This window comes from Thermobia domestica, chromosome 18, assembly GCF_964235325.1.
Source record: "Thermobia domestica chromosome 18, izTheDome1.hap1.1, whole genome shotgun sequence".
NCBI lineage: Eukaryota > Metazoa > Arthropoda > Insecta > Zygentoma > Lepismatidae > Thermobia > Thermobia domestica.
Window position 1 is genome coordinate 37,276,019 of NC_137471.1, and position 22,709 is coordinate 37,298,727.

Here is a 22,709-nt window from a genome sequence, read left to right on the forward strand (position 1 = left end):
AGACCCTCACGTGTCACATATATGTACTAAAGAATTATACATTACATACCTCTAATTATGAAAGAATATTAATATTTAAAATATTGTAGTAATACAAGTGCAGTGACTTACATTCTAATTGAACGGGTGCTGAAATACAATACTGGAAACTTGCTATCTACTAATTCGATGTTAATGTGAGTTGACAGTAAATTGTTCATTCTTCTGACCAATTACTTAACTCTATTCTTCTGGATGTCATTCTAGAAAAATTATTTATATCTTCTTATACATCAACCCTTCTTTCTTTATGAATAGTTCATAAAGCAGGATGATTTAATCGTTCTTTCGACATTGTATCACTAAAGTATATCTTTAGTAATCGTAACAGTTAAAACAGGTAAGGCAGCAAATAGTTGTAGAATGATTCTCATATTAGAATATAATTCGTCGCAGTGTTGTAATGCATTTTCCACAGTATCAGATGTCTCCTACTTCTCCTTTTCTGCCCTGTTTCACATTTTCCTCCCCAAAGTAAGTTCAGCATGCAACTCTAATTCATCTGAGTATTCATGTAAATTTTTGTCATATATTAACGCAGTATAGTGATCATAGCGGTGTCGATTTGCATACATTCAAGAGGTAAGATTTGTACTAATCCATTATCGAATTTACTTTTTAGCTGCTGATGAAATTATCAAGGAAAGGAATAAATATTATCATTTTGAAATACTATCAAGGGTTCTTTGACGTTTCCGGATCCTTCATCTACCACTGGTCCTTAGAACTTGGATTTCTTCCCTTACATCACCAACTCTTTTACAGACCAAATTAAATATGCTACATAAACATTTTCTCTCTGTTATTCGAACACTTGATGGACATTTCTCACGCTGGTAATTGCAGCCGGCAAATCTAATTCTGGATAGTACAGATTCTTACTTAGATGGCTGTGAAAAAACAGTGAGCTACAATATACAGTGATACACTAAAGTTACTACATTTTACCATAACACTGTAGCTCGAATACTTCATCATTGTACTCATTTTCTAAGCTGTTTTAATTGTTGCTACAATATGAGGAAACAATTCTACAAATATATTTACTGATTCATGTGTTCCTACCTAACGTATCATACGAAATGCGTTCAGTTTGGTTTTCATTGTACTAGAAATAACACTCAGAAATGACCTTTCTAAAGCATTAGCATGTTTTGGTGATTCCAAAAGGAAAGCACATGTACTACCAACCTTAGTTACAGCATTTTGAATGCGCTTAAGTTTTCATGACTTACCCACACATAGGCTTAAGGAGTGGATAAAACAATGTGTGTGTGTAAACTTCGAGAGGCTGTTCAGCTAAAATACGAGTTTCAACACCGTAAATGTTACTGTCATATTAACACCACGATCGTAGTCCTGACCACGAAAATGTACCGTACTTAAACCTAATCTCTGCACTTCCTCTGCCACAGCTTTCTCAACGGCTTCACCTGTTTTGGATGTCAGTTCTAAGAATCAGAGAAAATATCTTTGATTATAAAATCAGCCAAATCAATATACCTCACATATAGTCATTTGAGACTTATTACTAACATTAGTTGTTTCTTCACAGATAAAAGAATACATTTTGGATCTATTTACATCTTTCATAATTCAAAAAAGTATAATTTCACCAGCGCAAGATATGATTTCATTTTCGATAGTTTTGCTTACAAGAGTATAGTTTCCCCCTCCCCCACTCTTTCTAAATGCTTTAAAGAATTTTGTCCCCAGCATTAAATCTGAATGCTATCGCGCTTCTGAATTTATCTTCTTTACCAACTGAACAATTATCTCTTGTTCCTATATATAAGTCGTCCAGTTTCAAACGACTCCTGTCCATTTATAGAAAATCCTAGAAAACCTAGAAAAAAGTAGGATCGATACGTTTTCTAGAACTAGAAATATTTAAGGATATTCAGGTTTTCCACATGAACACACTGAAGTATTCCAAGTTCTATAAAACATGCAGATCCTTCATTTCCCCCCCCCCCCAAGTTTTCTTGAATTTTCTGTAAATAGAAAAGAGCGGTTTTGGAAGTGGACTACTTATATATAAGAAGCGTATAATCTTATCGTTCCGTTAATGGTAGGTTATTCGTAGCACAATATGGAATTGTCTTAATAATGGCTTTGAATCGACGTCTATTTGATGCTATTGTTTCCTTCTTTTTTTTCTATCTAGAATAACACTGACTGATCTGGTATGGTCTTCGAGGTGGATAAACAAAAAAACAAAAAAAAAAGTAGTGATTCACGTCCTTTCCTTCCTTGTTGTTTAAACTAATTAACTGTATGACTTTCCCAAAATTGATAGTTTACAGAAAATACAATAAAAGATAGTATTTTAATTTTTCTTCGTTCTTGTCGGTGCGACAAACATCAAACGTAATGAGATTTTTTTAAAAAAGCGATTCAAACAATACTTAAAAGAAAATTGCGTCGAAAATTCCTTAAAATATTATTAGTTTACTTTCAATAGAAAAGATATTGTTATACATTTACGTTGGCATTTTAATATTTACGGAGATATATTTTGAGAAATTTCGAACTAACAAAATTCATGAGGACACATTAGCTTTTTTGACATTGCTTGGTCTATTTGGTTTTGGCAGATGCCAATATTATTCAGTGAAAATTTGAGCCTCAGGTGGTAGAGATGAAATCTGCTATTTTTCTCATATGTAATGCGCTAAATTACCCATATGTAATGCGCTAAATTGCGTTCTGATCGTGTTTTCAAATAATAGCTACATTTTGCTTTCTTATGTAGTATAAAACACATGCATGATATTTTATCCAGTGTAAACTACGGTTAATGGTCATTTTATCCAGTGTATACCCGGAAGCCAAGGTGGCTATAGACACTATACCCCCTCCATGGATCCACACCTGTACATACATACATATATATATATATATATATATATATATATATATATATATATATATATATATATATATATATATATATATATATATATATCGGGTGTTGCAAAATAAGTGTTACAACTCTTGGGAGGTGACTCCTGCCACTGAGACAAGAAAAAAAAGTTCTCTTCAACTTTCTGCTATCGGACATAGTTTCAGATCTACAAGGTGCCGAAAGCGTGGGAAAATGACTTTCGGACGCCAATAGTTCAGAAACTATCCAACATAAAGAGGGCGGGTAAAAAATTCACTGAAGAAGTCATACCTGCTCTATTGAATTTTGCATGTTTTACAATCCTACCGTGCACGCGCAAGGGATTCCCCAAAGGAACATAGGGAGTCCCGGATAATCTGCCAAATGAAACTTGGTCTAAATGGATACGAATTGATAGGATTTCTACCGGATAACAATAATTCGTTTGTATTAAGTCGATATCTGGAACAAATACAAAATGGCGGACATCTTCATGCCCGTTGTGTGTGGTTGCATAATCGCCAGGTACGGATGCTGGTCAACAGTGACGTTCTGAGTATTAATTTTAGCGAATTTGTACTCAAATGCTCTAGAAAGACATTTGGAGTGTCGGTAGAGCATAACATATGAAGCAGGGTGATTCACATGTGTGGAAACACTTAACGAAAAATGCCCAGAAATGCACTCATACTCAGTAAACATGAGTTCAAAGCATCCGAAACGTAAGGATTAGCGTCAAGAACATGAAAGCCATTGCCAATTCACCAATAATATTCCTTCAAACCGATGCAATGTGATGTACACGGTTGCATACCAAGAAGGATGCAACAACGGAGGCCAAGTTCAAATTTTACAATTGGACTCACTAAGAAACTGGGTAAACTAAATGAATGTCACTAGTGGGATCGCATGATCGATTTTGAAATGTGGCCAATTTGTGCGTTGATATCAACATGTAGCTAATGGATAAATGTCAACATGTCCCACTACTGCTGGGACACCTTCTCACATGCGAAAACTAGGAAAATAACGTTGTACCTTCTGCTATTACATCTGGTGCACCTTTTGATAAAACTTAACTAGAACACGATTGTATCAATGTCCATCTTTGTTTTGGACATTGTCCCACAGTCGACACATATGAAAAGAAATCTCTTAATGCATGGTTCAAATTCTGATAGAGCGTGAAAATAACAAACTTGTATCATGTCCCACGTCTTCTGAGACATATGACGTACTCGAAATATAGGAAAATACCTCCAGAAATTCGTATCTTACACACAGTGTACATGCCAAGACAAAGACGAAAATGAACCGATTTGGCACATTTAACACTACAGCTGGAACACCATACATATGGAAAATAAAACGACATGAGAAATAGGAAGACACGTCTTAAAGCTCTGGTTGTTTACAACTGTGCAGTAAGAGTAACAAAATGAAACACACAAGCATGTCGGAAGGCTGTACAAGAGGGCTTGCCAAACAAAGTGGGTACTCGTCAAAGAAATGAATACAGAGAAAGTGAGGCTCCTTCCAACCTCAGGGCTAGAGCGCTCGCTTTTGCTCGCGTGGTCGCAGTTTCCAATTCTACTGGGAGCCCACGGCCTCAGATTCAAAACCCGAGTAGTTATTTTCCTATTTTTCGCACGTGGAACGATGTCCCAGGAGTAGTGGGACATGTTGACATTTGTTCATTAGCTACATGATGATATCAACACACACATTGGCCACATTTCAATATCGATCATGCAATCCCACTAGTGACATTCATTTAGTTTACCCAGTTTCTTAGTGAGTCCAATTGTAAAATTTGAACTTGGCCTCCGTTGTTGCATCCTTCTTGGTATGCAACCGTGCACATCACATTGCATCGGTTTGAAGGAATATTATTGGTGAATTGGCAATGGCTTTCATGTTCTTGACGCTAATCCTTACGTTTCGGACGCTTTGAACTCACGTTTACTGAGTATGAGTGCATTTCTGGGCATTTTTCGTTACGTGTTTCCACACATGTGAACCACCCTGCTTCATATGTTATGCTCTACCGACACTCCAGATGTCTTTCTAGAGCATTTGAGTACAAATTCGCTAAAATTAATACTCAGAACGTCACTGTTGACCAGCATCCGTACCTGGCGATTATGCAACCACACACAACGGGCATGAAGATGTCCGCCATTTTGTATTTGTTCCAGATATCGACTTAATACAAACGAATTATTGTTATCTGGTAGAAAGCCTATCAATTCATATCCATTTAGACCAAGTTTCATTTGGCAGATTATCCGGGACTCCCTATGTTCCTTTGGGGAATCCCTTGCGCGTGCACGGTAGGATTGTAAAACATGCAAAATTCAATAGAGCAGGTATGACTTCTTCGGTGAATTTTTTACCCGCCCTCTTTATGTTGGATAATTTCTGAACTATTGGCGACCGAAAGTCATTTTCCCACGCTTTCGACACCTTGTAGATCTGAAACTATGTCCGATAGCAGAAAGTTGAAGAGAACTTTTTTTCTTGTCTCAGTGGCAGGAGTCACCTCCCAAGAGTTGTAACAATTATTTTGCAACACCCGATATATATATATATATATTAGTTGCATTGGCGCTGCAACCACATCGAGTAGCATTAAGCATGTGGCCGGGAGATCATATTTCTTAACATAAAAGCATTATACTTATGTCGGCATCAATCCTATCTTCCGTATTGTCGACAAGTGGTTGTAGTCACCTCACAACTACCACCAGTCCAGTTCCAAAACACTTACGAATTTCTCCACTTACCAAAGCTTGACTGAACCTTTCTACCTTTTGAGCAAGCGGCGGAGGAACAGAAAGAAAGAAGTGTGTGAATGGTTGATGAAACTCAAATGCGTATTTCGGAAGAACAATCAAATACGAGAGTGGACGTGATAAATTACAATTGGATTTGTGTTTCTAAGGGGCAGAGGAAATGTTGCTTAAAATGTTTTGTCTGTTTTTATTTGTTGTATAAAATGTTGAGTACCATGTGTTGTTATGTTATTTCATTGCAAATGCGCCAAGGGATTGTGTTAATGTTTGTTTTAATTCCATAAATGAAATTTAGTGTACAGTACATGCAAAATTGAAAGTAAAATATTTACGATTGTAAAATCGAAAGTAAAATATTTACGATTGTCCCTAATGTAACACAAAAGAAAATGTTAATTGTTTTGTTGTTTTAAGAAAAATTACATCTGAGTGTTTTAATTAAAGTAATAATAACACTGACGGCAGGTGAGTACACACGACTGTAGGAGCAAAGGGTCTGAAAATGGAATCGTTGTCGAGGTGTACGGAAGTAAAGGGAGTAATTGTGGTCTTCCAAGGGTTGGAGTAATCAGCGTTGTCTGAAGTGCTCTAAAAAAACAATAAAAATATCAACAGCAATTTTTAAATGAAAACACAAGTGGTTTTTAGGAATTAAAATTAGTCATCTAAATGTGTGACATATCCTGAACGATCAATTCCAACGGTGTTGTATGTGACAGTGACATAGATCCAATTGATGGCCACGAGATATTGGGACATCCAGACTTCCAGATGTTCCATCCTTACAACATATTATAGGACAGTGCATCATCTTGCGAACGGCAATGACGGCTACCGCAAATTTGAAAAACATTGTATGACAGTGTAGATATTGAAAGCCTGTAATTTGACTGTCATTGTACGGTCAATAACATGAACGTACTAACGATGTTAGCACTACTTTAATTTTCAAGGGTTCGTAATTAATTTCCATGCTGAAAATTTTACCTTCATTTGCTATAACGTATCTTATACTATGTTAGCAGTACTTTATTTATTACAACACATGTAGTTGATTTCCATGCTGAAAACTCGACGTTCTTTTGCTACAATGTATCTGATACTACGTTGCCAGTGTGTTATTTATTATGACACTCCTAGTTAATTTCCATGTTGAAAACTTTATTGGCTACAAGATACCCTGTACTATGTTATACCTTATTTATTACAACCCTCATAGTTGATTTCACAAGGGACTATCTTTTAGAAAGAAGTTAATAATCATGGTTCCTGTTAAATGTAAAAAGTGATGTGAAAGTTAAAATTTTAATAAGTTTAAACAAATAAAATTCTGGTTATTTTAGAAAGCTTGAGACTTCTTTCTCATTAGCATGATCAACGAAATGAGAATGAAAATAACTTAGTGCCTAGTCAAATTTGCTCGCTTTTTCCGAGTAGTCTTTCTGTTAACCAATTTAAAAGAAAGAAGTTTCTCAGTTTGACCTGTATGTGTGTATGTTTGTATCCTTTTGTTTATATGTATTACCTGACCAGCGAACGAGTGCGGGCGGCCGGTTTTGGAACTAAAATGCAAGCAGCAGTGTTTCTAACCGGATTACTTGTAATCAATCTATCATAGTTCTTTTTGTCCTGTTCGTAATAAACCACTTCACGCATATGCTCAAGTCAGGGGCAGATCCATGGGGCGGGGCAATTGCCCCTCCCCCAGAATGGGATATTTTTTTATTTTAAAAATAAAACCTAAGAATTTTCACCTTTGTATTATAAATGTGAAATAAAACCTAAAATAGGTAGGCCTTACTTTTTTTGTTTTACGTTGCAGAAGTCAAATAAAGCAATAAATTGCAAGAAATTACTTACATTAGCGTTCTTGCTCAAAAAAATGTCCACCATCGAAATCGCAGGTGGCCATTTCTGTTCTAGAAATTGCAGACAATAGCTACTTCTCCTTTTCTAAAGTTGCTTTACTTTTTTTTTTTTTTTTTTTTTTTTTTGCAATACACTCTTACCTTGATTTAACTTCGAAACATTCAGCCTAAATCCGCCCCTGGCTCAAGTTAAGACAAACAGTTTCAAAAGTTATTGAAGTTATTTGCAGAACATCTTAAGTAACAAGCAAAAAAAAAAAAAAAAAAAAACTACAACAAAAATACACCCTCCATATTAACTTGCGAACAAACTAGCGAGCAGCGTTTTACAGGGTGCTCCTGTTTTATAATGACACCGAATAAAACGTAATCAAATTTTATACAATCTGCTTAATACACGATAGAAGCTCACTGAATTGTCAATTGTGCTATGTTGTTCTTAAATTGGTAATTTCCATTCATATATCACTATTCACAATACATCTGCATTACTGCAGGAATGGTTCACTACAACCATATAACTTACGGCGTTCTTTATTAAGCGGAAAGAGATTAGGCTATGCATAACATCCAAACTGCAACTTTTAAAAACCGTTGGATACACTGCAGAGTGAAACTTTCCGCTCCCCTGTCCCGCCGCGCTTGCCAAGAAGCTGATGTAAACACAACAGTAGCGCCATCCTCCCAAAACTGCACTGCTATCCTGGTCAGGTAATATGTATGGCTATAAGCGATTATCTCGGTAAAAAATTTGGAAAAGATAATAATTATTTAATAATTTAACTTTGTTAAAATTCAAATAATTCCTGTATCACATACTAAATAGCGACTCTAAAATATTCTGCAACCCGAAATTCAGCTAAGTAAGACGGGCTTGTACAACCAAGGGGATAATACCCTTTTCGGCGAACTTTCTGCGAATGAGTTAACACTGATGATCGATGTCTAGGTGATTGGCGATATCATGACTATTTACATGCCAGTCTTTCTCAATGTTTACTAGAATCATCCACTTTTATTGTGATTGGTCGCCCACTACGTGAACCACCTAGGAGATTGAAATTTCCAGAACGAAAGTGACTGTTTTACTGATTTCCGTGTTTATATTTTCTATTTGAAGTGCCTAAATATCCGCACCATATTAAACCTACTGGCCATCTGTAATGACTTACATCTGGTCTCAAGAGTCAAACGTTTGATCCCAGGCCGTATGAGTTCGTGTAGAACGACATTGAAAGAGAGAAGGGAGAGAAATTCAAATATACAGATAGAGAGGGATACATTCACGTATGAACGCGTAGAATGTGAGAAATAAAGGATCAGACGGTATCCGTATTCTGCGGAAAATTGTGATTTTCTTAAGCATAATAAGAATTATACATTCTCAGTCAAATCTGTGAGTCACACTCGTAGTTTTCGAAGTAAGTTAGAGAACTCTTTTTTTCGAAGCATTAGATGATTGTGCATTGAAAGAAAGATCCTAACATATGTGGAATTAAAAAATCACAACTCTCGGAAACGGGTTTCGAACCAAGAACCGTTTGGTTATGTACCCGTAACGTTAACAACTCACACGAAGAAAGGATATCTAATTTAAAAAATGTTTTTTTTTTTCATGGCTCGACAATGCCAACACTTTCGAGGCGAGAAAATTGGAAATAGATTCTTACTTATACTAGGAATGGTTATTATATATTTGATATACATATTTGACAAAAATTGTTAAAAATAAATTACCCCTATTTGGGAACAGTGGAATTAAATGTGTTAAGGAAACACGAGTAAACCAAAAAATGGGTACCAAACTATTATTGCGAAAAGTCCCACATATTACAGACACAGTATAGCAATATGACAGAAAGTGATAATTAGGACTTTCCAGCTAAATTCCAGTTCTAACATGTTTGTTACGGTTCGTTTGAATTACGAATTTTTAGTTATAAAACTTAAATTTGATCTCATTTGCAAATTCTCCGATCTAACGGAGACAGTTGACTTCACGGTTCACATTCACATTCATATTTTGTTCCACTAAATGCGCAGCGTTAAGAAACCACATCTGATAATTCATAATATCTCATGTACTCAGTGGGTCGTATTGCATTGAATCTAGATGCAGAGACTGACAACCGCTTCATGTTAAATCAAACCGTCATCTAGCTAAAGAAAGCTGAACGTATATCTTTGAATTTGAACAAGGAGAACATATATAGATATCATGTTACTACGCCTTTCATCTGATACTGGCAGCAAGGACAGCTTGTATTCAAAGAGCATGTTTTTTAGTGAAAGATCATATTCGCCTTCAGGATTAAAATGTGTACAGGATACATCATAAGAAGAATTCCATTCATTGGTTCCTTTTAGCGATCTGATTGGTTACTGAATAAATCTTAACGTAACGGGAACGTATGTAGTGAAGAATGGCATCTGGTATTACATACAACTTACGAAGTGTGTAAGCAACCACGCTTGGAGCTACTTGCAAATTGAATTATTTTTATTTAGGTGGGTTTCATTGATAATATTTAATGTAAGTTATATAAGTAATAATTTATAATTTTACGAATCAATCTGCCAGAACCGTAATATTTCGTAACACAGAGTAGTAGGGGTCCGCGTATATCTCGCCGAGTCAGCAAAAATTTTAGTGACGTCATAGGTCAAAGGTCAATGACCTTGGCCCGAGGTCAATGACCTAGGGGTACATAGGACCACCCCCTCTAAATTTTGGCAGGAGTACATTGGCCCACCCCCTAAATTTTGGCAGGGGTACATAGGACCACCCCCCTTAAATTTTGGAAATTGCCAAATCTAAAAATTTGGTATGGTAGCCTAGGACCATAGTATGTACCTCTATCAGTATTGGGGATCTATGTCGTTCCCTTTCATGGGTAAAAAATTGCCAAAAATTCAAATTTTGGGGGCTTTTGACCTAATTTACCCCCTTTGATGAGGTGTTATTACCTTATATAGTTATATGGGCGTATACAGGGGTCCATTACCTTTCATAAGACATGGGTACATTAATGCACCCCTTGAAAAATTTGGGAGGGGTACCTTGGCCCACCCCTTAAATTTTGGAAATTGACCAACTTAAACATTGGGTATTATAGTATAGGACCCTAATATGTATTATGATAAATTTGGATGGTCCACCTCGTTCCCTTTTAGGGGTATAAAATTGCCAAAATATAAACGTAAGCAATACGTTGTACCACGTGTTTGTTCTTTTGGCCCATTTATCCCCTTTGATGAGGTCCTATTACCTTATATAGTTATATGGTTATGTATAGGGGTCTATTTCCTATCATAAGACATAGGTACATTTGTGCACCCCTTTAAAAATTTGGTAGGGGTACCTTGGCCCACCCCTTCATTTTTAGAAATTGCCCATTTTACACATTTGGTATAATAGTATAGGACCCTAATATATATTACTATAAATTTGGATGGTCCACCTCGTTCCCCTTTAGGGGTACAAAATTGCCAAAATTTTAGTACAACCACGTGTTTCGTTTTGACCTAAGTTATTCCCTTGGATGAGGTCCTATTACCTTATATGGTTATATGGTCATGTATAGAGGTCCATTACCTATCATAACACATAGGTACATTTGTGCACCCCTTTAAATTTTTGGGAGGGGTACCTTGGCCCACCCCTTAAATTTTGGAAATTGTCCAATTTATATATTTGGTATTATAGTATAGGACCCTAATATGTATTATGATAAATTTGGATGGTCCACCTCGTTCCCTTTTAGGGGTATAAAATTGCCAAAAATATAAACGTAAGCAATACGTTGTACCACGTGTTTGTTCTTTTGGCCCATTTATCCCCTTTGATGAGGTGTTATTATCCTATATAGTTATATGGTCATGTATAGGGGTCCATTACCTTTCATAAGATATGGGTATATTTGTGCACCCCGGGAGGGGTACTTTGGCCCACCCCTTAAATTTTGGAAATTGACCAATTTAAACATTTGGTATTATAGTACCGGACCCTAACATGTATTATGATAAATTTGGGTGGTCCACCTCTTTCACTTTTAGGGGTATAAAATTGCCAAAATATAAACGTAAGCAATACGTTGTACCACGTGTTTGGTCTTTTGGCCCAATTTATCCTCTTGGATGAGGTTCTATTACCTTATATGGTTATATGGTTATGTATAGGGGTCTATTCCCTATCATAAGACATAGGTACATTTGTGCACTCCTTTAAAAATTTGGGAGGGGTACTTTGGCCCACCCCTTAAATTTTAGAAATTGCTCATTTTATATATTTGGTATTATAGTACTGGACCCTAACATGATAAATTTGAGTGGTTCACCTCGTTCCCTTTTAGGGGTACGAAATTGCCAAAATATAAACGTAAGCAATACGTTGTACCACGTGTTTGGTTTTGACCTAAGTTATCCCCTTGGATGAGGTCCTATTACCTTATATAGTTATATGGTTATGTATAGGGGTTTATTCCCTATCATAAGACATAGGTACATTTGTGCACTCCTTTTAAAATTTGTGAGGGGTACCTTGGCCCACCCCTTAAATTTTAGAAATTACTCATTTCATATATATTTGGTATTATAGTACTGGACCCTAACATGTATTATGATAAATTTGGGTGGTTCACCTCGTTCCCTTTTAGGGGTACGAAATTGCCAAATTTTAGTACAACCACGTGTTTGTTTTGGCTCAATTTATCCCCTTGGATGAGGTCCTATTACCTTATATAGTTATATGGTTACGTATATTGGTCCATTCCCTATTATAAGACATGGGTATATTAATGCACCCCCGGGAGGGGTACCTTGGCCCACCTCTTTATTTTTGGAAATTGCCCAATTTAAACATTTGGTATAATAGTATAAGACCCTAATATATATTACTATAAATTTGGATGGTCCACCTCGTTCCGTTGTAGGGGTACGAAATTGCCAAATTTTAGTACAACCACGTGTTTCGTTTTTTGACCTAATTTATCCCCTTGGATGAGGTCCTATTACCTTATATGATTATATGGTTATGTATATTGGTCCATTCCCTATTATAAGACATGGGTATATTAATGCACCCCTTTAAAAATTTGGGAGGGGTACCTTTGCCGTTTGATGCGGTCTTATTACCGTATATGTTTATATGGTCATGTATATAGGTTCATTTCATATCATAAGACGAGTACATTGATGCACCCTTTAAAATTTGGGAGGGGTATCTTGACTCATCCACTCAGTTTTAGAAATTGTTTAATATAAGCATTTGGCATCTTCGTACAGGTCTTCAATATGTACCACTATAAATTTGGATGGTCCACATCGTTCCCTTTCATGGGTAAAGAACTACCAAAAATCAAATTTCGGAGGTTATTGACCCTATTTAGCACGTTATATGGTTTATTACCTCTATATGTTTATGTTCTCTTTTAAATTTGGGAATTATCAAATAACAAAATTCGGTAAATGTTTTTCAGGACCCATTGGTATTCCTCTTATGGCCAAATATTCAAAATTTAAAGGTTATTGACACAGGTGTGTTTGTGTACCAATCTTAAATTTTGGGAGTGGTAAATTTCTTATTGTCATATCAATAATTGGTAATTGTTCTTAGAATTGGGTGGTATCTCTTTCTTTGGGTAAATCATTGTCAAATATGAGTATGATCACGTGATCAGTTATTGACCTATGATGTGATTAGGGGTCCAGGACAGTGGTACATTTAAACTTTGTGGGATAATTTGAGAATGCGTCATTGGTTTTGATTATTACAGCCAAATATAAACGTAAGCAATACGATGTACCATGTGATTGACCTTGATGAGGTAGTGTACAGGGATACATAGCTAACCTTATTGAATCTTATGACTCATAGTCTTAAGGAAATACATGCTACAACACTGGCAAAGTTATTGTTGATGCAATTTGATTGGTTGATCACTATCTTTCGCGCAATCTGATTGGCTGATCACTATATTTCGTGCAATCTGATTGGTTGCTGATTTTCAAATCTTTGCTGCATTCAGTTTTAAGTTTTGTTTAACATTTAAAAATCTTGGTTTCGTTCAACATTTTGCACTCACTGATAAATATAATCAAAACCGTTTATTTGTTAATCGAATAGTTAAAAACCGGATAAAGTTTGACGGTTAACCGTGAAACGTAAAATTCTTTTAGTTTGAAAATTTTTTGTTTAAAATTTTTTGTTCGAAATTTGTGTTTTGAAATTTTTGTTTGAAATTTTTTCGATTCAAAATTTTGTTTGAATTTTTCGTTTCAGAATTTTGTTTGAAATTTTTGTTTCAAAATTTTTTGTTTGAAACTTTGGTTTGAAATTTTTTCGTTTGAAATTTTTAGTTTGAAAATTTTGTTTCTAAAGTTTTGTTTAAAAAAATTTTGTTTGAAATTTTTGTTTTAAATTTTTTTGTTTGAAAATTTTTTGTTTGAAATTTTTTGTTTTGACATTTTTGTTTCAAAATTTCAAACAAAATTCTGAAACGAAAAATTCAAACAAAATTTTGAATCGAAAAAATTTCAAACAAAAATTTCAAAACAAAAATTTCGAACAAAAAATTTTAAACAAAAAATTTTCAAACTAAAAAAATTTTACGTTTCACGGTTAACCGTCAAACTTTATCCGGTTTTTAACTATTCGATTAAATAAACGGTTTTGATTATATTTATCAGTGAGTGCAAAATGTTGAACGAAACCAAGATTTTTAAATGTTAAACAAAACTTAAAACTGAATGCAGCAAAGATTTGAAAATCAGCAACCAATCAGATTGCACGAAATATAGTGATCAGCCAATCAGATTGCGCGAAAGATAGTGATCAACCAATCAAATTGCATCAACAATAACTTTGCCAGTGTTGTAGCATGTATTTCCTTAAGACTATGAGTCATAAGATTCAATAAGGTTAGCTATGTATCCCTGTACACTACCTCATCAAGGTCAATCACATGGTACATCGTATTGCTTACGTTTATATTTGGCTGTAATAATCAAAACCAATGACGCATTCTCAAATTATCCCACAAAGTTTAAATGTACCACTGTCCTGGACCCCTAATCACATCATAGGTCAATAACTGATCACGTGATCATACTCATATTTGACAATGATTTACCCAAAGAAAGAGATACCACCCAATTCTAAGAACAATTACCAATTATTGATATGACAATAAGAAATTTACCACTCCCAAAATTTAAGATTGGTACACAAACACACCTGTGTCAATAACCTTTAAATTTTGAATATTTGGCCATAAGAGGAATACCAATGGGTCCTGAAAAACATTTACCGAATTTTGTTATTTGATAATTCCCAAATTTAAAAGAGAACATAAACATATAGAGGTAATAAACCATATAACGTGCTAAATAGGGTCAATAACCTCCGAAATTTGATTTTTGGTAGTTCTTTACCCATGAAAGGGAACGATGTGGACCATCCAAATTTATAGTGGTACATATTGAAGACCTGTACGAAGATGCCAAATGCTTATATTAAACAATTTCTAAAACTGAGTGGATGAGTCAAGATACCCCTCCCAAATTTTAAAGGGTGCATCAATGTACTCGTCTTATGATATGAAATGAACCTATATACATGACCATATAAACATATACGGTAATAAGACCGCATCAAACGGCAAAGGTACCCCTCCCAAATTTTTAAAGGGGTGCATTAATATACCCATGTCTTATAATAGGGAATGGACCAATATACATAACCATATAATCATATAAGGTAATAGGACCTCATCCAAGGGGATAAATTAGGTCAAAAAACGAAACACGTGGTTGTACTAAAATTTGGCAATTTCGTACCCCTACAACGGAACGAGGTGGACCATCCAAATTTATAGTAATATATATTAGGGTCTTATACTATTATACCAAATGTTTAAATTGGGCAATTTCCAAAAATAAAGAGGTGGGCCAAGGTACCCCTCCCGGGGGTGCATTAATATACCCATGTCTTATAATAGGGAATGGACCAATATACGTAACCATATAACTATATAAGGTAATAGGACCTCATCCAAGGGGATTAATTGAGCCAAAACAAACACGTGGTTGTACTAAAATTTGGCAATTTCGTACCCCTAAAAGGGAACGAGGTGAACCACCCAAATTTATCATAATACATGTTAGGGTCCAGTACTATAATACCAAATATATATGAAATGAGTAATTTCTAAAATTTAAGGGGTGGGCCAAGGTACCCCTCACAAATTTTAAAAGGAGTGCACAAATGTACCTATGTCTTATGATAGGGAATAAACCCCTATACATAACCATATAACTATATAAGGTAATAGGACCTCATCCAAGGGGATAACTTAGGTCAAAACCAAACACGTGGTACAACGTATTGCTTACGTTTATATTTTGGCAATTTCGTACCCCTAAAAGGGAACGAGGTGAACCACTCAAATTTATCATGTTAGGGTCCAGTACTATAATACCAAATATATAAAATGAGCAATTTCTAAAATTTAAGGGGTGGGCCAAAGTACCCCTCCCAAATTTTTAAAGGAGTGCACAAATGTACCTATGTCTTATGATAGGGAATAGACCCCTATACATAACCATATAACCATATAAGGTAATAGAACCTCATCCAAGAGGATAAATTGGGCCAAAAGTACAAACACGTGGTACAACGTATTGCTTACGTTTATATTTTGGCAATTTTATACCCCTAAAAGGGAACGAGGTGGACCATCCAAATTTATCATAATACATATTAGGGTCCTATACTATAATACCCAATGTTTAAATTGGTCAATTTCCAAAATTTAAGGGGTGGGCCAAGGTACCCCTCCCAAATTTTTCAAGGGGTGCATTAATGTACCCATGTCTTATGAAAGGTAATGGACCCCTGTATACGCCCATATAACTATGTAAGGTAATAACACCTCATCAAAGGGGGTAAATTAGGTCAAAAGCCCCCAAAATTTGAATTTTTGGCAATTTTTTACCCATGAAAGGGAACGATATAGATCCCCAATACTGATAGAGGTACATACTATGGTCCTAGGCTACCATACCAAATTTTTAGATTTGGCAATTTCCAAAATTTAAGCGGGGTGGTCCTATGTACCCCTGCCAAAATTTAGGGGGTGGGCCAATGTACTCCTGCCAAAATTTAGAGGGGGTGGTCCTATGTACCCCTAGGTCATTGACCTTTGACCTATGACGTCACTAAAATTTTTGCTGACTCGGCGAGATATACGCGGACCCCTACTACTCACAGGCTATTTTTCAGTAACGAGATTTATGTAATTGAAGCGGTTAGGGAATAAAGATAGTATGTAACAAACTTTACATTTCGGGGAAAATTGACTTTCATAACTATATCTGTTAACATACACCTTTCGTCGGTTCCAGATCTCTTCACTGGGACGAGGACTTACTAAATGGTGTGTTACGTGGCATTACTAACATATAACACGTGTCTGTACCTCCAGAATTATATGTTTCGAAAAATGTAACGTAACACCTTTATCCTCTAAACTCTTAAATTGTTAACTATAAGTCAAATGAAAATGAAATATTTCAGTTTAACCCTTTAATTGGCAAGCATTGATAGTATTACATTTAAAATATTTAGTTTGCTTTTATGGTTGAATCATGTCTTCATGATCATAATTTCGTAATTTTTAAAGTATTTTTGTGCTTTGGTTACAAAATACAAGATATTTATTTCAAACCAATATAATCGCCTGGAGTTCGTGTCGCTGTTCGGGCTTCCATTTATTTGTAATCGCCAGGTTCGTGTCGCTGTTCGGGCGGTATTTATTTGTAATCGCTTCAGTTCGAGGTCTCTATTTGGGCTTCCATTTATTTGTAACCATTCCGTGTAATCTGGTCGCTGTTCTTGGTTCGTGGTCCTACCAATAAGTATTCTCCTGAGACTGGAACTTACCTGGACAGGACGATGAAGGACCTCTCCAAGAAGAGTTACAAACTGTTCCCAAATCGCTCGTCGGTCTCAATAATGAGATGAGCATTAGGCGCCGAGAGGTTCGGGTGTCTCGTCTCGAAAACCTCACGGACGATCAGACGGTCATCCAGACCATAACGCACACAAACATTACTCATACAAACAACGAAAACACACTGGATTAAGTTACACTATACTTATTTATTAAAACACTATCATATAAAAAAAATAGCGAAGAGGAATGAACACAACACTGAACACTGAATATGTATAATAATTTTCGTCACTGAAATCACACTTTGCCTTTTCAGTGCGCGATAGCTCTTTAAATATATAAGATTATAATTCGGATTTCACTGTAAATGCTTTTCTCACACCATTGACACACTTGGTGGATTAGCACTGGGGAAAAGTTGTCTGGATCGTCCCACGATGAATCCATTTCCTGCTTCGACAATCCTGCAGCATAAAGATGAATCTTCAGCAAATTAAACAAGAAATTCTCCAAAGTAGAATGCTGATGTTGGAGGGCGCGTATATAACATTTTAAACGCACAAAGTCTGCGGACCTGGGACTTCACTAGTTGGGGCTAGCCGTAAGAAAACGTCCTTCATCGGCTAATAGCTTGTGCCCCTTAACAAAAAGTCAGACTTGAAGTTCGACGCGAGATGCGTGGTTACGGCTTCTAAACCTGGAGTCAAACTCCCTAAGCACCGAAGCTCAATTTACGGGTTGCAATGGTCAACTAAAAGTGTTGGCAGTTCATTTCAAAATTCACTCAGTTAACTCACCTGTATGCACATACAAACAGAATATAGAAAACAATTTATGTTAATTTTAGTCAACTGCCCATAATGCACTAGACACGGCGATAACTTTGGCGTGAGAAAGTATAGATAACGAGTACGAAACAACGCAGTTGGTTCCACTTTGGTTACTGAACATCTGGTCAGCCCGTATTTCTCTAATCTATTATAATGTTCCCATAAGCGATTAAAGAAAGCACTTAATTCAGTTCCCAATAACTATAGAATATATACTGTGTATATAATGAGTCAGGGAGAAACACTGAAATGGTTAGTCATTCTCTGAAATGTTCTCAGCAAAAGCAATGTTTTAAATATATATATGAAAAAATGATGAAAGACTTCTTTGTCTAATTGTGTGGGAAAGAAGCAATTCCCACCGAAGAAAGAACTTATATGCGTTGCAGAATAAAGTATAAATCGAAAATAATGATCACTGTCTCTACGAAATATACAGAATGTCCACAAAAAATCATTCTATAACCTGGTAGCGGTTATACCAGTGGCGGCGATAACGGCCCCGCAGACCCCGCCGTGCGGGGGGACTCCGAGCTGAAGGGGCCCCCGTAAGAGACTGAGGGACAAGCTGGGATGTTATGCATAATAGTATATGTTGTTTTGGCAATATTTGTTTTGTCTTTCTTCTGGGTCGTATATGGATTGGGAAAAGTCGTCTTCGTTCATCCTCTTCTCTTTCCTCAGGGGGCTGACTGGCCAAACCGTTTCTTGCGGCTGAGGGATGTATTTGCGAGGTCATTGAACTGCTGAAGTTTATTCTAGGATCACGGACACTCGGAAACTTTCACTTTTGTCAGGGGGAAGTAGGTAGTTTGTTTTGTTTACGTTCATATTCAGTGCATTGTTCCGGTGTATATTTGGTACCGTCTATGGATAGTTTATCGTATTATCACGCGTGAAATCTGACAAGGGTTGAGATGGGATCAGAAGAGAACATCTGATACCGTACTGTCAAGAAAGTTATAATTGTTCAAGTGCAGTGCGGGGATCTACTGCAGAGACTTCCCTCATTCTCTATTTTTTTTTCTCTCTCTCTCTCACTTGCCGCTACCAGTCGAGTAGGGGCCTACGTGGAAACCCTGCACGAAGAGACTTTTTTTTTCTGTAGCCCCTCCCTTCGTTCAAACGCGTAGTCTTGTGTTTGAGTGAAGTCGATAGATTCCGCAGTGGTCAATGTTTGTACTTTCAAAAAGTGGACGATTGTTATATTCCCAGGGTTCTTTTACTTTTCTTTGTGAAAGGAATTGAATGTTTCCACATACAATGTCTGACAAGCGTAAATATTTAAGCGGGGCTAACAAACGCAAAATTCAACAGGAAAAAGAAACTGCTAATAAAAGACTAAAGAAAATAGATACAATTTTCTTGCCAGCAACGAAAACTTCGACGCATACTGGTAATGAAAACGCAGGAAGTAGTGCTAGTTCCGAACGAAAACCTCGAGATATTTCGATTTTGGATAATAATTATGGTGTTGTACGGGCCAGTGAATGTGATACTAGTGTAGTTAGTGCTCAAGGTACTTCCCAACGAGAAACATGGGATTTTTCAATTTCGGACAATAATAATGACGTTGCAAAGGCCAGTGAATGTGATACTAGTGCAAGTAGTGCCCAAGCTAGTTCCCAACAAGAAACAGAGGTATTTTCCATTTCACACAATAATAGTGCTGTAAAGGCCAGGGAATGTGATTCTAGTGTATGCACTGCTACAGTTTCAGATACTTCGAAACCTTTTTCTCCAAATTTTTCCAAACCCTTTCCTAGTAACAGAGGCCTTTACAAAGAAGCGCTTACCCCAGAGGCAAAAAGAGCTATTCTCGCATCTACACCGTGTCGACCCAAAGCTCCATTCCCGCGAGATTCGCAAACAAACAGATCTTTTAGTGAAAAGTATTACTTCATTAAAACTAAAAGCGGTCAAAAAGTAGAAAGATTTTGGTTGTGTTATTCAGTTATTTTGGATGCTGTTTATTGTGAACCCTGCTGGCTTTTCAACGAATCTTGCAGTGAGCGTTCATGGCAAAATGGCGTTATTCGGGATTGGAAAGGGCTCAGTAAGAAAATTAAGGTGCACGAAAAAGCAAATCTCATTTGCAAGCATGTGTTACGTATACTATATGGAAGAAAAATGGCACGGTAGAAGATCAAATAAATGAAGAACGGCGAAAATGGAGAGACATACTAACACGTATTGTTGATGTGCGAACTTTAGCTATGTGCGCGTTGCCCTTTCGAGGCCATAGGGAGGACAGTCAATTAATTGATCCCGGAAGTGGAAATTTTCTCAATATAATTGATTTGCTTTCAAGATATGATTCGTTACTAAGATCGCATGTAAGAAACAAGGAAACACGAATTAAGTATTTACATCATGATATTCAGAATGAGATGATAGAACTACTGTCAAATTCTGTTCTGAATGCGTTAACAACAGAAATAAATTTGGCCCCGTTCTTTTCCCTAATTGTAGATACCACACAAGATATTTCTAAAAAGGATCAACTCAGTCTTATCATTCGCTATGTTGTGTTTGATAATTCACCTGAAGGTCTGAAAGCTTCAAATAAAGAAATCTTTTCTAGGATTTTGGGAAATAATATCACAAACTAGTGAGTCATTTCAAAACAAAATTTTAGGAATTCTTGAGGAAAATGGAATAGACATTAATAAGTGCAGAGGCCAAGGTTACGATGGCGCAGCGAATATGAGTGGTAAATATAGTGGTCTTCAAACGAGAATAAACAAGAAAGTTCCTAATGCAGAATTTGTGCATTGTGCTGCTCATAATTTAAACCTTGTTCTGAACGATTCTGTGTCAAATGTTAATCAGGTGAAACAATTCTACGATATTCTTCAAGAAGTGTATATTTTTTTCAGTGAAAGCTTACCTCGATGGCAAGAGCTGAACAAAACATTAGCTGAAGATGGTCAATTTTGTATCACATTAAAGAAGTTGTGTCCAACAAGATGGCCATCTCGCTATGATTGTCTTTTAGCCATACGAAATAACTATCAATCCGTAATGAAATGTTTGACCAACGTACTATTGCGGAGCTCCAAAGGTCCAGAAAAACAGCAAGCAATGACTCTGAAAAAAAAAAAAAACTGGACAACTTTCAGTTCATTTTATTGCTTACATTACGAAGTAAAGTTCTGGAAAATATCAACATCACATCCAAGATGCTGCAAAGCGACAATGCTGACCTTGAAACAGCTCGTATTCTTCTGGGCCGACCAATTCCCAATCTCACTTCCCTGCGAGATAATTTTTCGGGATTTCTGGATGAAGCTAAAGAACTTGCCAGGTCGTGGCATGTAGATTCTAATATAAAGGGAAAGCGTGCCCGAAAAGTTAAAACATTTTTTGATGAAGTGGCAAGTGAACTTCCTGTTTCGGATCTGTTCAAGACATTCCAAATATCTGTTTTCAACGTTGTACTTGACATTGTGATTTGTCAAATTAAAAGCAGATTCAGCGGTTTGAGTGAGATACTTGAACACTTTTCATTTTTGACACCAAAGTGTTTAAAAGGACTTACCAATGAAGAAATTTCAGATAAAACTTCTTTATTTGTTGACAAATACAAGAATGACATTTCGGGAAACCTTTTAGAACAAGTGTTAGCGTTCCGTTGTTTATTTTCTGAGGAGATAGCTCAAAGGAAAACAATTCGAGACATAGCGATATTACTAATTGAAGAAAACAGTTGTCTTGTAAGTAGTTTACCGGACTTGACAACAGCCTTACAACTTTACCTCACACTCCCTGTTACAACTGCTACAGCAGAAAGAAGTCTCTCAAAACTAAAACTGATCAAGAATTATTTACGGAGCACAATGGCACAACAAAGATTACGTACACTGGCCATTTTGAGTATTGAACATGATCAAACAAAAAAGGATCAACTTGGATGCAATTGTGGATCAGTTCTTACTCCTGAAAAAGCGACGATTTTCTGAATAAACTCACTTCTGTATATAATGCGTGATAATATTGGATAGGGGACAGACAAGTATCTGGACTTGTAATTAACCTCTTGTGTAAGTGAAGATTGTGAAATGTGAACATTTTTCATTACTGAGAACCACTTTATCCTCGTATATAAGTGTTAAGTGAAGATTTTGAAGTGTAGTGAACAGTTTTTATTTATTGAGAACCAAAACACTCTTTTCGTTATCTTACGTACGTTTTATGAAGCTGGTGCAATCTAATAGTGGTACAAGAGGAGTGTCCCAAATGGTGTTTCAGACAAACTACGCGGAGTTAACGTAAGTACAAATTGGTCTATCTATATTTATCTACATTTTTCTACCACAGTGTTAATGTCTATGTAG

At 36.2% G+C, this 22,709-nt stretch overlaps 1 protein-coding gene across 1 annotated transcript; it reads left to right on the top strand.

Moving 5' to 3' along the window:
• Positions 1-21,554: 21,554 nt before the first annotated feature.
• LOC145675055 (uncharacterized) lies at positions 21,555-22,334 on the top strand. Its single transcript, XM_081745420.1, has one exon. The coding sequence runs from the start codon at positions 21,555-21,557 to the stop codon at positions 22,332-22,334; it is 780 nt and encodes a 259-aa protein (XP_081601546.1).
• The last annotated feature ends 375 nt before the right edge of the window (positions 22,335-22,709 follow it).

Bases quoted from the DNA above. Each gene is read 5' to 3' on its own strand.
- LOC145675055 (XM_081745420.1), top strand. From the start codon at position 21,555: ATGCTGCAAAGCGACAATGCTGACCTTGAAACAGCTCGTATTCTTCTG.